Source organism: Eptesicus fuscus, chromosome 13 (genome assembly GCF_027574615.1).
Source record: "Eptesicus fuscus isolate TK198812 chromosome 13, DD_ASM_mEF_20220401, whole genome shotgun sequence".
NCBI classification, from domain to species: Eukaryota; Metazoa; Chordata; class Mammalia; order Chiroptera; family Vespertilionidae; genus Eptesicus; species Eptesicus fuscus.
In genome coordinates this window covers 66,438,302-66,454,369 of record NC_072485.1, presented here as the reverse complement: position 1 = coordinate 66,454,369, position 16,068 = coordinate 66,438,302, and the positions used below count along the sequence as shown (strand labels likewise).

The 16,068-nt window shown below is 40.2% G+C and overlaps 2 protein-coding genes across 2 annotated transcripts; both read right to left on the bottom strand.

Annotated features, from left to right (window-relative positions):
* Positions 1 to 72: 72 nt before the first annotated feature.
* On the bottom strand, positions 73 to 1,017 carry LOC129151262 (olfactory receptor 5F1-like). The gene has a single exon (XM_054725488.1). The coding sequence runs from the start codon at positions 1,015 to 1,017 to the stop codon at positions 73 to 75; it is 945 nt and encodes a 314-aa protein (XP_054581463.1).
* A 10,629-nt stretch (positions 1,018 to 11,646) lies between these two features.
* Positions 11,647 to 12,684, bottom strand: LOC103304621 (olfactory receptor 5F1-like). Its single transcript, XM_008161467.2, has one exon. It carries the CDS (start codon positions 12,682 to 12,684, stop codon positions 11,647 to 11,649), a length of 1,038 nt encoding a protein of 345 aa, XP_008159689.2.
* Between the last annotated feature and the right edge of the window lie 3,384 nt (positions 12,685 to 16,068).

The window sequence follows — 16,068 nt, the reverse complement described above, 5'->3', positions numbered from 1 at the left end:
GAAACTGTAGGCTTGAACAGGCTTTGAAAGTTTATTAAATACTCTGCCAGATTGAATAAATTCACAGGACAATCACAGAAATACAGGGATCCTTTTCCTGGTAAGTACATTATACAAAGCCTTCTTTACATCCTTATTCCTGAGACTGTAGACTAGGGGGTTCAACATGGGGATCACTGCAGTGTAGAAAACAGAGACCACTTTGTCCTGACCCAGGGAGTAGCTGGATGTAGGTCTCAGATAAGTATAGATGGAGGTAGAATAGAACAGAAATATAGCTGTCAGGTGAGAGACACACGTTGAGAAAGCTTTGTGCCTCCCCTCCCCTGAATGCATACGAAAGATGGAATAGAGAATGTAGCAGTAAGAGGTGAGGATGACTAGCAAAACCCCCACCAGGTTCACTCCAGCAAAAGTGGAAAAGATGCTTTCATTCAGGCGTGTGTCAGAACACGAGAGCTTAAAGAGTGGAGGGCTGTCACAGAAGAAGTGGTGGATGACATTGGAACTGCAGAATGGCAGGCTGCTGACATAACTTGTGTTCACCATGGAGTTCAACAGTCCCGCTGCAAAAGCCCCTGCTGCCATTTTAAGGCAGACGGTCCTGGTCATGACCAAGGGGTACAGTAGAGGGTTGCATATGGCCACATACCGGTCATAGGCCATTAAGCCAAAGAGGATGCATTCAGTTGTGGCCAAGGCGATAAAGAAGTACAGCTGCAGAAAGCAGCCAGCAAAGGAGATGGTTTTCTTCTCTGAAAATAAATCCACCAGCATCTTTGGGGTGGTGTTAGAGGTACAACAAACGTCCACAAAGGACAGGTTAGCCAGGAAGAAATACATGGGTGTGTGGAGTCTGGAATCAGCCCTGATTAAGAGGATCATCCCAACATTTCCACAAACTGTCAGTGTGTAAATGAGAAAAAAAAGCACAAAGAGAATAATCTGTAGCTCCAGAGTGTCTGTTAATCCCAGCAGGATGAACTCCGTCACCAAAGTATAATTTGTTTGGGTCATTTATAAGAAATATAGTTTGCTTAACTTATATCAGGTGTAGATATTTTCCTATCTAAAGGTTACAGGAAATAGTGGAAATGTTAATGACATTATTCACACATAGAGAAAAAACCCCCACCCTTGGCTAATATAGCGTAGTTAATAGAGATACTGAAGAATGAGAAAAATTAGTGTAGAAATGGAGAAACATTTGAATATATGAAGCAATTGACTTTATTAAATCTCAAATAACTGGTCTCAATTCACATCCTCCACTAAGTTTCTTCAAATGCAACAGATGTTGTTCTCTACCAGCCCACATACAAAGTGCAAAAGATACCAATCTTCCTGCCTTAGTCTCTCCAAGTCTCTGAAAGGTTTGTTTATGCAATTAACACAAATCCATTTTTTTTCTCAACTCCAAAGTTCATGCATTGCTTCCCAGAAATTTCTTGTGTACCCCAAGCATAAAAAATGGTGACATTTCAAATAACCAATATCTTGACATCTATTGTATCTTACAGAATGATTTGGTAGTGTTTTAAAAATGAACCAAATGATTGTTCGCTATGCAAAGTACACTATCATTAATGTCATGTAGTTGCATTGCATACACAGTACCTGTCCACCGTAGTGAATAACAGCATCAAATCCTCATGAGCTTCTTACCCCAGTGACTTGCTCCTATAGACTATTATTTTCTTTCTTTATTAGGGGTTCTAAGTTGGAGCTTACTAAGTTAGTAAAGTGAAAAAGAAAAAGATCACATTGTAAATGAAATGAAATGTGGTCAATATTTGAATTACCTTTTGGTAAAAATGTTAGAGTCCTTCTGAATGAATACATGTTGCTGTACTTTTATCTTGTTTTCCTGGAAGAGAATTGGGTGGCCATGGGGAATATATTATAGGGTTTAATTGTGAAGTTAATCCTCTAAAGGCAGAAACTTTGTCTCAAAAGAAAATGAAATATAATCATATGCAGTTATATGGAATCAAACATTGCATCATGAAGTGGTTCTTGATCTTTGTATTTCCTTAAGTCTTTTGCCAAAGTAAAAAATAATAATAATAATTGGCTATTTACATTGCCTCTCTCTTTATATTTTTAACCTATTTCAAAATGGTCATAGCCAACTACCAAATTATTAATCTTCCCTTTACTCCAGTGTGTGTTTGTGGGAGGGATGGTCCCTTCCTTTGTCTGAGTCAGTTGAAACTTCAGTCCAACTCTGCCCTTGAGTGAAATTAATATGAAAGAGGAACTTACTTAAATATATTGTATGGTGTGTTTTTTTAAAAAATTATAACCTAATCAAATAGGACAATGACTAAGAAAATGGGATTTCTTTTATATGATTTCAGAATTGTGTTGATTTATTATAATTATTGTCTGTGATTCTTGTCCTAGAAGGGGATGATAGCACAGATTTTCTAGACCTAAATGCACAAGTAGAACCAGGTTGAATAAAGCCCACTGTGTGTCTATATGCATGGAGTCTATTGGCAGAAAGGGCTTACAATGCTTTGAGTTCTATATTACACTCTTCCACTTAAATTCTTAACTAATTTTCACACCAGTCTTTGAGGGAGGCATTATTATTTTACACATTTTGCAAATGACATCAAGCTATTAAATGACTTCCATCAACCAATGAATTTGTATGCATATAGGCATAACCCATGGACACAGACAATAGGGTGGGTGAAGGCCTGGTGTGGGGGCAGGGCCAGGCTGGGTGAGGTCAATGGGGGAAAAGGGGAGACATATGTAATACTTGCAACAATAAAGATTAAAAAATAATAAATGACTTTCCAATGGACATATTCTTAGGAAGTGCAATAATTGACTTGAGTACCGTCTTCAACAAAAGCATTAATGTCCACCTACCTAATTTTTCTGTCTAATTTTATTTTCTCCGTTACTTAGAATATTTTAAATTTATTATATATATACTAGAGGCCCGGTGCACAAAATTCGTGCACTGGGAAGGGTGTCCCTCAGCCCAGCTTGCACCCTCTCTAATATGGGACCCCTCGGGGGATGTCCAACTGCAGGTTTAGGCCCGATCCCTGTGGAATCAGGCCTAATCCTGCAGTTGGACATCCCTCTCACAATCCGGGACCGCTGGCTCCTAACCGCTCACTTACCTGCCTGATTGCCCCCTAACTGCTCCCTTGCTGGCCTGATTGCCCCCAAATACCCTCCCCTGCTGGCCTGATCACCCCCAAGGCTTTTATTAGTATAGATATGACCCTGCACAGAAAATTTTACTAACCCTGCTTTACAATAAGGGCTTGACGATTGAATCATTAGGACCAGACACCAAGATTTCCTATCTTTGAATAGTGGAGGAAATACTTATCTTGTCTTTAAGTTGCCCGGAAATTAAAATGAGATAATGACTTAGAAAAGTATAAAGCACCACATAAAGACAACTGTCTTTTTAATGAAGTGGTAAAATGAAAAACACTTTTTATTCTCCCCTTCCTTCCTTTACAGCTTTTATTTAAACTTTGAAATTTATAAAAATTTCACTCCAATTTTCATTTCTTTACATTCAACATTATTTTGTATTGGTTTCAGGTTTTATATTAGTTACAGAATAGTGGTTAGACAATCATATACTTTACAAAGTGTTCCCCGATATTTCTAGTACCCACCTGGCATCATACCATCATTACAACACTATTGACTATATTCCCTATTTAAGTGACAATAGGTTTACAGGTTCCTTTCAGTCTTTCTTTTGTGTTGCTAGTCCTTCCTTTTCTTTCTCACTTCTTCCCTCATTTTCTTTATATAATATCTCAATTGGCCATCAAAGCTCAGTGAAGGCACTGGGACACGCTTAATCCATTTTACAGACCAGGAAACTGAGGCCAATTCCAGTTGGCTGTGGAACTTGACTCAGCACACAGGAAGCCCTCAGAGCCATGCTCTTTGAGCTTCCTAAGGGGCAGCGGCCCAGCAAACAGAACAAACCTTCCAGTCAGGCTTCTGAGCCTCTTTCTCAAGCACCTCTTCATTGCGGATCCTCCACATTCTTTCCTCTCCCCCCATTCTTTACTGCCCCCCCCTTCTCCGAAGCAGGTGGAAGGCTTCCCACTCACTGCCTAGGCATGCTCTGCCATGGGGCAGGGTGTCGAGAGCTTGCTTTTGGGTCAAGGCAGGAGCAGGAGTCACTGCCTCTGAAGTGTGAAGGCCACCTGAGCGAGGCCCGTTAGCACTGGGAGCTTCTCTGAATCACATCAGTCAGTCCAGTACCCTGCAGTGCAGCACCCCTTCACTGAGGTGGCTCCACCCTTCAACCCCCGTCTCAGAGGTGAGGGTCCTTGCCCCTCTGCCAGGAGTCCTTCCATGCCCCTTGATCCCTGGCTGGGCCCACCCACGTCTTGGGGGCACTGCAGAACCTCTGTCTCTCTGCAGATGAGGCAGATCCCTGCCCTAGGTCTCCGCAAAGCTATGAATCTGTGGCCAGAGGCCTGGTCTGGGTCTCAGCAACCACATGCCTGCAATGTTCCCAGGGACCCTGGGAGCGGCTGGGCGAGCCCGGCCACGCCCCCCGGGTTTCCGATCTCCCCAGGGACCCCCGGGAGCGGCTGGCTGGGCCCGGCCACGCCACCCCCCCCCCTGTTGCCGATCTCCCCAGGGACCCCCTGGAGTTGCTGGGCAGCCAGGTCTTGCCTCCCCGGGGCTGTAATCTTCCCAGCGACCCCTGGAACTAAGAGGACTGGGCGCCGCCATCTTGATCTTCTCAAGGGTCGGATAGGCCACCCGGAGTCCCGCCCCCAGCCTCCCGCTGGCCCAATCATGGGCGTAGCGGAGGTGCGGTCAATTTGCATGTTTCTCTATTATAAGGTAGGATATACAAATACATATATATAATTCATATATACACATATACTATATGCACACATACATATTTACTTGTATGTGTTCTAATAAATCCAATCTTCCAAACATCACAGCCGTTTCTTGTGCTGTGCTTTAAAGAAAGATCTGTAACATCATGAAATATACTGCATGGGGCTGGTGGGGGAGATAGAAGAGGGTAAAGTGGGGATAAATGATGGTGGAAGGGGACTTGACCTGGGGTGGTGAACATATAATACAGTACACAGATGATACTTTATAGAATTGTACACCTGAAACCTATCTAGTTTTATTAACCAATGTCACCCCAATAAATTCAATAAAACCTAGATGTCAGAATCTCATCATCATGCTATTAAAAATTATTCCCTGATTGACATCTGTGCAAAGTTTTCCTTTGATTATCTCATGAGGTAATGCAGATATTGACTTTCACTGAAAGTGCATAAGAGATCAACTGTACTGTTCTGACAATTGTAGTCTCTTGATTGATATTGAACAAAGGGACTTTACAGTTATGACATGCAGGGTAACTTCTAAATTTTCACATTGCCCTTACTCCACTATTACTGTTACATAAAACCGGAGAACCAAGCAACGCTTGGAGAGATAGAGTTACATTTATTATTATTATTACGTGCAGGCCCAGAGGAAAATGTCTCTCAAATTCTGGACACCAACATGGAGGAACTTTCCCTATTTATATGTTTTTACCTTCTTTGTCTCCCAAATATGGGGTGTTTCTGGCCCCCTTTGCAAGTTCTTAAAGAGCCCCTATGTGCTGGGGCCTTGAGACCTCAACCAAAGGCCTGGCCTGGTGCCAGCACTGATAACTTCATCTGGGGAAGGTTTAATGGCCTCTCTGAAGTGGGAGTAGTCTTATTTTCCTTATTATATAAGCATGCAAGCATTTACAGAAGCCAAATAGCAGGGTTAAAATGTCAAACAGCAGTTTTTATATAAGATGGATGCTTCATTACCAAAAGAAACTCTTTGTAAAATGGGGTTAGAAAGCACAAATATCTTTGTTCATCTTGATTTACCTGACAACGATACTCCTTCTTTTGTTGATTGTCATTTCCACATATCTTGGAAATATCAGGCAAGAATGTTGTATACTATATAATTTAAATATTTTTAAAAGACTACAACATGAAAGGTAGAATGAAATGCTGGATTATATAAACCTACTCAATTGTATTAATAGGACATGTTAATGACAGAATTTGTCATTTTCAGTTACTTGTTTATATTTTTCTTCTTTTTAATTAGCTAATGAAATTTTTAGAGCATAAACTGATACCATTGTAATTAGCTAGTCATATATAATAGAATAGGAGCAAAAGGAAGACAGATATTATAAGCATGTCATTTGGGCAACTTCACCAGAAATCGGCAACTTTTCACTCCCCAGGGAATCACCAGCCTATTATTCCCTGCAAAACGCTGGGGTGAGGGGAAAGAAAAGATAGACACATCCCCGGTAAAGTGATATAGGAAAGATACTTGCCTGTTAATTACACCTAGGAACAGAGATCATTGGCCAGAGTGGGCATGGCTATTGCAAGCGTGAGAAGATTTGGGAATACATAATCACCTAAACAAAGAAATGTGCTCTCTCTTGCCCGGCTGGTGTGGCTCAAGAGTTGAGTGTTGACTTATGAACCAAGAGGTCACAGTTTGATTCCCAGTCCGGATTGCGGGCTCAATCCCCAGTAGGGGGAGTGCAGGAGGCAGCCAATCAATGATTCTCTCTCATCATTGATGTTTCCATCCCTCTATCCCTCTCCTTTCCTCTCTGAAATCAATACAAAAAGAAGAAGAAATTTGCTCTTGTTGTTCCCTGCTCTTGGTCCCTTTTGGCTCCTGGGACTCTTATTTTGCTCCTTCCTGTTTTTCCTCCATAGCCATGGTGGCCCTCTGGACCCCATGCAATGGACTAATGGACTACAGCGGGGAAACAGAAATTAAGCTATCTTGATGCTGGACTGTACCCAGCTCCAACATGGAACAGAAACTCTGAACACTGACTCTGAGTTTAGCTCTACTGAATCCCTGGCTATACTTCTTTTATGACTGGACTAAGGGAAATGCTTTGGAAACCCAGTAGTATAATTCCACGGAAATAAAGCTTTCCACTAAACTTCATCCTCCCGTGGAGGCCTTCAGAAATGCTTATTCTAGCAGTACCAAGAACCCCATTTCTACAAGCAACCAGGGGAGATGAGCCCCTCTCCTATCCTGTAACATATGGCAACCCAGACGGGACAAGAAGACCAGGAGGACTGAAGCCTGGAAAGCATCACTTCACTGCTACTCTCCTCCCAACCTGCTGTTCAGCCCATGTCTGGTCCGCAATGGGAAGGGAAAACACCCAGACTGGATTATGGTGAGTTAAAACCTTGCCTCCCTAAACTGGGGGTTTTATCACTCATTTGCCTCTCTCTCTCCTGGTTCATTTTCTTATCTCAGCCCCGCGCCACCTCTGGCATTGCCAGTCTTTGCTTAAACCTCTAGGCATGGGCCTGTTTCCTTGTGTCCTGTGCAGCTTCAGCAGCCTGAGCACACAGGATCCGGCATCATGGGCTGGGAGGGGCCAGCAACCTGGAGCCCTTACCGGGGACTTAGGGCATGACTCACAGTTGAAACAGGAATTTTAGGGGTAAAATAGGACAGGTTTAGGAAATTTTAGAAATTTTGGAAATTAAGGGGACCATGGAGGAGAGCACTGATCTGCAGAGTAGCAGAAGGTATATTTCCATAGAATGGGGGAGCTGGAAAGCTGCAACACATACATTTCCATAGAATGAGGGAGCTGGGAACAGCAAAAGGTCTATATGTACAGAATAGAGAGAAGGAAGCCCATCATTCAGAAGGAGAAGAAGAAGGCCCAAAGGGAATAGGAAAACAATAAGGAAGGAGAGGGGGAGAACCTCACAGGTCCCAGGTGAGGTTCCACCTTTGAGCCCAGGAGTTACTCTAGTAACCAGTCTAAGGAAATAGTGACCAATCAGAGGGGATATCAAGGCACCAGGATCTGCAGTCTTTATAAGCCATAGGGAAAAGGAACTCAGTGGGACCCTTTCCCCTCCCCACGTGGGAGTCCATTCTGTGGGACTCTTCTGCTCTCCCCATGTGGGAGTCTGTACTTGTTCTTCAATAAATCTCCACCTTTGCTATACCACTTTCTGTCCATGGATTCATTTTTCGATTTCAGCCGACAAAGAATCCGGGTTCCAGTCCAAAAATTCCGTATCACAGTCCAGAGTGCAGCTCCCAGCCAAGGCTGAGGGCATGCAGATCTGAGGGACCTGTAGCTGAGTTGCTGGTGATGGTGTGGTTGGTGTGATAGAGAAAGCCTGGACACAGACAAAAGCCACCAAGGAAAACTGCTGCTAGCAGTAACCTGGGACTGCTGGCTGCCTGGTGCCTCCCTCTCCCCTGCCCATTGCTATGGTGAGGGTACCCCAACCATCTCTATGCCAGAGAGCTCCACCCTGACAATCACATTGCTTGAAATTATAAGGTGAAGCCCTCCTGGCAGCCATGTTGCTTGGGGGCAGAAGTTATAACCTGGCAGTGGGACTAAAAAACTACAACTTCTTTTCACCTGATATTTGCTACTGATACTGTGTTTCTATTAAAAACACTACTGCTGTGTTTGTCACATGCAAACATTACTACTTGTCTAATAACCCTTTTTCCACAGTAGAAAAAATGCCTCAAATTTAAAATACTCAAAAAATAAAATAAAAATTTGTTATCTAATCTTGATAATTGATTGCAAACAATAAAACAAAACATTGATTGATAATCTGTATATTAAGGGAATGTGGTAACTTTGAACATTCAAGTGAAATAAAAGACTGTAAAATTAAAAAACCAGAAAGCAATAGAGATATCATAGCAAAGGGCAAAACAATGTACATTCTTAAGGAAGGGTTTAATAAATATTCTCAGGTTCTAAAGAAAAAAAAGAAGATAAAATCACATTCAATATAATAACTAGAAGTCTTAATATTTTTACAGTGCAAGTTTTTTTTAATTAAATAAAAATATTTGGAATGTTTTCCATATAAATGCATTGAACAATAAACAAGAAAATATAATTTCAAAAATATTAAATAAATAATCTAAATTTACATAATTAAATAAATGGAATAAATAAATACTCAAAATTTACATAAGAAGCACATATTCAAGGAATTTAAAATAAAATGCCATCATCATTAAGTGATAATAGTCCCCAAAGTAGGAAATGTTTGCAGATTTTGTAAATGAGATTAATTACATGTAGGAGAGCAGGCAGAGAACATGGTATGTCTGAAATATTATATGTCTGAAAATCCAAGTCTCAGAATATCTGGATTTCATTGTCCAAATTTTGTTTCATTGAAAATGAAAACATTCAATGGAAGGAATATAATATTAGTATTTACTGATGAAATGTCTTGGTTCCATATATGATGGGACAAAAAAAAAAGTGGAAAGAATCCAGCCAAAAAGCAGCAAGGTGGTACAGAATAAAGTAAGTGAGCTACTCAGTGAAAGAGTGAACCATCTTTGAGACCAACCTGATGATTTTGCTGCAGGCCTCCAGGGCCAGTAACCAAAGTGGGGTGAGAACATGGCCCCTGGATGCACAGACAACACTGATTCCTTCATGAACATCCATCCAATGTCACCTATGTGGACCACTGAGTGCATTGTATGTATGAGCAGGGTGACCTGTTAGTGACAGGTCATAAGCTTGCTATGCCACATCGGCCATCACCTACCCAATCAGGTGCCACTTCAAAGACAAGGGCAAGAGATGAGTCTTGAGGAATTTTCCTTCATAAGTGTGGCTGTCTCTTTTTAGCAAGCCTTGATCCCCACTCACTTTCCTCTAGTGTTGTACTAAGCCAACTCCCTGCTACCTTCATGTTAATAATTTTTAACTTTTTAAAATTTTTTGTTCTTGAGGAATAATTAACATATAACATTATATTAGTGTCAGTTGTAAAATATAATAAATCAATATATGTATAGACTGTGAAATGATCACCACAGTAAGTCTAGCTTATCATCCATCACTATACATATTTACAATTTTTTTCCTTGTGATGAAGAGTTTTAAGATCTACTATGTTTGCAACTTTTAAATATGCAGTATAGTCATATTAACTATAGTCACCATGCTTTACATTACATCCCCTTTACTTATCCTATCTAATAAAAGAGTAATATGCAAATTGACCATCACTCCAACACACAAGATGTGGTCAAAGATGGCTGCCCCCATGTGGACACAAGATGGCTGCCACAAGATGCCTGGCAGGAGAGGGCAGTTGTGGGCGATCAGGCCAGCAGGGGAAGGCAGTTGGGAGAGACCAGGCCTACAGGGGAGGGCAGTTGTGGACAACCAGGCCTACAGGGGAGGGCAGTTGGGGGCAACCAGACCTGTATGGGAGGACAGTTAGGGGAGGCAGGCCTGCAGGGGAGGGCAGTTGGGGGCGACCAGGCCAGCAGGGGAGGGCAGGTAGGGGTGACCAGGCCTGCAGGGGAGGGCAGTTAGGGGCAACCAGGCTGGCAAGGGAAGGCAGTTAGTAGTTACCGGGCCAGCAGGGGAGGGCAGTTAGGGGTGACCAGGCTGGCAGGGAAGCAGTTAGGCATCGATCAGGCTGGTAGGGGAGTGGTTAGGGGGTAATCAGGCTGGCAGGCAGAAGCAGTTAGGGGCAATCAGGCAGGCAGGCAGGAGAGCAGTTGGGAGCCAGCAGTCCTGGATTGTGAGAGAAATGTCCAACTTTCCATCCCTCGAGGAGTCCCAGATTGGAGAGGGTGCAGGCTGGGCTGAGGGACACCTCCCCCACTACCCCCGTGCACGAATTTCATGCACCGGGCCTGTAGTTATTTTATAACTGGAGTTTGTACCTTTTAATCTGCTTGACTTTAATATTAAATTTAAATTTATTTTATTGGCAGCCAATAGGATTTTCTGTGAGCAGAAAATTTGTGAGCCTTTTGTGAAGAATATATATCTCATTCAGCCATTGAACACTGAGCCTTCTCTTTGGAACCATCCACTGATTATATGCTTTTCTGTAGTTGAATCTGTGGGTATGTGGCTTTGTGTATCTGTGTCAGTCCCATGAGAGAGAAGGGAAGAGAAGGGTTGGGCATTTTTAAGAAGGGAAGGATACAGAAAAGTTATAATCAGGCAGCAGTCTCTTGATAGCATGCTTTTGCACAAACTCACCTTTATACTTTAAGCAATATATATATATATATATATATATATATATATATATATATATACACACACACACACATAAATGGGGGAATAAGGGAAATAAAAGCTGGTGAGTTTACAGTTGCAATTTAAACTGCAGTTCTGAAATTTTATTTAAGGATCATATGAGGGGATAATTTAATACATTACATTAAAATATTTTAAATTTAAAACATTTTTGATATGTCCTATATAACAATCTTTGCAAATAATAAATGACAAATAATAATGCACAGGGAAGTAGTTTATGAATAAATACAAATATTTTCTATGGCTAGTTTCATGTGATATTATGACTTTTGTTGCTAAGTAGTCTACACCTTTCTTTCACTAGGCAAGATTTTATTACAAACAGGCCTTATTTTTGAGGATCCAGAGAGGATACAGAATGGTTTAGATGAAGGTCCATGGTCTTACATAAGTTTGGTAATTTACATTATGCGTAGGTAAATTTAAGGTAGCTTTTTTATACAATACATATGTTCCAATGTTACAAAACATGATTACTTAGAAATATTCTTATGAAAAACTGTAGGCTTGAATAGGATTTGCAAGTTCATTAAATACTCTGCTAGGTTCAGAAAATTAACCAAACAATCACAGCAATGAGGGATCCTTTTCCTGGTGATTACATTCCACAAAGCCTTCTTCACTTCCTTATTCCTGAGGCTGTAGATCAGAGGGTTCAACATGGGGATCACCACTGTGTAGAACACGGAAGCCACTTTGTCCTGACCCAGGGAGTAGCTGGAACTAGGTCTCAGATAAGTATAGATGGCGGTGGAATAGAACAGAACTATGGCTGTCAGGTGAGAGACACACGTTGAGAAAGCTTTGTGCCTCCCCTCCCCTGAATGCATACGGAAGATGGAATAGAGAATGTAGGAGTAGGAGGTGAGGATGATCAACAAAGTCCCAACCATATTTACTCCAGCAAAAGTGGAAATGATGCTCTCATTCAGGCGTGTGTCAGAACACGAGAGCTTAAAGAGAGGAGGGCTGTCACAGAAGAAGTGGTGGATGACATTGGAACTGCAGAAAGGCAAATTGCTTATATAACTTGTGTGTACCATGGAGTTCAACAGTCCCGTTGCCAAAGCCCCTGCTGCCATTTTAAGGCAGACGGTCCTGTTCATGACCAAGGGGTACAGTAGAGGGTTGCATATGGCCACATACCGGTCATAGGCCATTAAGCCAAAGAGAATGCATTCAGTTGTGGCTGAGGCAAGAAAGAAGTACATCTGCAGAAAGCAACCAGCAAAGGAGATGGTTTTCTTCTCTGACAATAAATCCACCAGCATCTTTGGGGTGATGGTGGACGAGTAACAAACATCCACAAAGGACAGGTTAGCCAAGAAGAAATACATGGGTGTATGGAGTCTGGAATCAGCCCTGATTAAGAGGATCATCCCAACATTCCCCCAAACTGTCAGTGTGTAAATGACAGAAAAGAGCACAAAGAGGATAATCTGTAGCTCCAGAGTGTCTGCTAATCCCAGCAGGATGAACTCTGTCACCAAAGTATAATTAGTTCTCATCATGTATTACACATATAGTTAGCTTAAGCTTATATTAGGTTGAATGTCTCTTTTTTAAAATAAAATATTATTATTGATTTCAGAGAAGAAGGGAGAGGGCTAGAGAGATAGAAACATCAATGATGAGAATCATTGAACGGCTACCTCCTGCACGACCCCTACTGGGGACTGAGCCTGTAACTGGGCATGTGCCCTGACTGGGAATCAAACCATGACCTCCTGGTTCATAGGTTGATGCTCAGCCACTGAGCCATGCAGGCCGGATTGAATGTCTCAGTTTTAAAAAGTTTACAAGTACAGTGGAAATGTTAATGAGGACATTCACACATGGGAAAAAATCTAGGATAACATAGCATAGTAAATAGAGTAACTAAAGTTAGAGAAAATTAGTAGACAAATGGACAAGCCTTTGAATTTATTAAGCAATTGTCTGCAGTCCTCTCAAATAAATTACTGTTCAATTCCACATACTTCACTTAAGTTTCTGCAAATGCAACCAACATTTGGTGTTCTATTTTTTCCTATCATCCCATAACCAAAATGTGAAGGATACAGATATTCTTGTTAAAGTGTAATTCCAATTTCTAAACCAGTATGTAGTTTTAGCTCAAATACATTTTCCCTCTCAACACCACTCTGTTTATTCTCCAACTCCCAAATTCATTCATTGCTTCCAAAAAGTAGCTCTCATTGTATCCCAAGCAGAAAAATAGTGACCATTTCAAATAACCAATTTTTGACATCCTTCAATCCTGAAGACTGACTTTGTGATGTGCTCTCAAATTATTGTTCTACTTACAATGTATGTTATCAAAATAATGCCTTGTTGTAGCACATGCTACCTGTTCATTTTGGTGAATAACAGTACCAAATCCTTACAACTGTCTTCCCATTGTCTTACCTGTGTAGTCTGTGGTTTTCTTTCTCCTTTTCTCAATCAGCACTTCTCAGTTGTAGCAAAAAATAAAATGTTTTTAAAGAAAATTTTCACTTTTAAATGATATGAAATGCAGTGAAAGTTTGAATGACCTATTTGTAAAAATTTGAGACACCTTCTGAGAAAATACATGTTGCTCCACTTTTATTTTGTTTTCCTGGAAGAAAATTGGGTGACCACAGAGACTAAGTTATATTGTTTAATTGTGTAGTCAAATCTCCAGAGGCAGAAACTTTCAGTCTCAAAGGAAAATAAAATATAATCATAGGCAGTTATGTGGAATCAAACATTGCATCATCAGATGGCTCCTAATCTCTGTATTACTTTAAAAACTTTGCCAACGTAAAAAATTGCCTATTTACATTGCCTATCTTTTTGTATTTTTAGATGCGTCCAAAAGAACATAGCTCACTACTAAATTCTTCTTCCTTCCAGTGTATGTGGTATGTTTGTGAGTGCGTGTTTGTGTGTGTCTGTGTTTGTGACCCTCCCTTCGTCTGGATAACTTCATCTCTAACCCAACCCTGTACTGGAGTGAAATTGAGAAGATAAAACTAATATTCATTGTACAATGTTTAAAGCAAAACTATTACCTTTTGTGACAGCATGGATGGACCTGGAGAATATTATGCTGAATGACAACTATCACATAATCTTACTTATATGTGGAATCTAATGGACATAATAAATGACAAACAAAGCATGTCTCCTGGCATGGATGCATGGAACAGACTGACATATCTCAGGACAGGGATGAGGGGAGATGGGAAGAGATTAACCAAAGAAATAATGGGCATGTATGCATAACCAATAAACACAGATAATAATGTGATGAAGGCCTGGGTTAGGGCAGAGTCTTGAAGGAGGGAGGCTGGGGGGAGGGATTGAGGGACATCTGTAATATTATCAACAATGAAAAAGAACCTATACCCTGAGCAAATAGGACATTGAATAAAAGAACCTAATTTCTTTTTTATGATTTAAAAATTGTGTTGTTTTTCTGCAATTATTGTCTATAATTCTTATCCTATAAGGGGGTAAAATTATAGATTTCCTATATCTCAATTCACAACTAAAACAATGTGAAATAAACCACATTGAGAGTCAGATGCATGGAGAATCTATTTGCATAGAGAATGCATATGCAGCCATGAAATACTATATCACAATTTCCCATTTGAATTCGCAGTTCACCTCTACACCAGTCTTTGAGGTTGGCATTATTATGTCACATATTTTGTAGATGAGGAAAGCAAGACATAAAGCTATTAAATGCTTTTTCAATGAAAAAACTGTTAGGAAGTGGGAGAGTCAATCTGAAAACAATTTCGTAGGAAAGAATGAATACCTAGCAATTTAAGTTCCCTGTCTAGTTTCATTTAACATTTTATTTAGTCACTTAGATTACACACATACACACATGCGTATATATGTACATGTACATATACTTTTCTGTGTGTATCTTCTAGCAAATCCAATCTTCCAAACTTCAAAGTAGTTAAAGTATCTCTGCATGTGAAGAAAAATCTGTTACATTATGTTAGATATTGTTTAAAAACTTGATTTGCAAAGTTCCCAACCTCAAGCCTTAAAATCTGCTCTTATTGGCATCTATCAAATACATAATATTTATTTAATAATATATGAAACTTAACAACTTAAAATATGAACATACTTAAAAATAATTTGGAATTGAGCTACCAGAAATGTGAATTGAGAGAGACAGAAAGAAAATCAGCATAGTGAGTTATCATAGCAGGGGAAGTAGAGGATGTTACAAAGAAAGAAGAGAATAATATTATTAAACTATAAATAAAACAGGGCTAAGAAGGAAGATTGAATTTACTGAATAAGATTATAAATTAAAATCTTAAAAAACTTTATTTAAGGAAGAAGCAAAAAGAATAATAAATAAAAATTTTCAACTAAAAATGAGTAAATAAGTTGGAAACTTACCTTTTAGTCAGGTTTATTGTACCATAGATGTCTTAGAGAAAATTATCACTGTTTTTAGGTGGACAGTTTGGTGAGTTTTGACAAACACCTACTGTTTTATAACCATCACAACCAACACAGAATACTTGATCCAGTTTAATAACTTCCATTATACCCCTTACAGACAGCTCTGGCCACTCTCCCAGTCTCTCACAACCACTGTGAAGGCATTGATGTGATTTATGCCATGTTTTTTACCTGTCCAGAATGGGATAATCATGTGTGGAATCATACAGTGGAAACCTTTTGAATCTGACTTCTGTCCCTCATTGCACTGTTCTAAGATCCAACCAGGTTGTTACTTTTATCAGTTTTTTCCTTTTATTATTAAGTAGCAGTCCATTTTATAGATGTAGCAGGCCCTTAGGTCTGTTTCCAATTTAAATAATCATGCAGAAAGCCCTCTTTGTGTGGACTTATGTTTTTATTTATCTTTGGTAAATAAGAGTAGAATG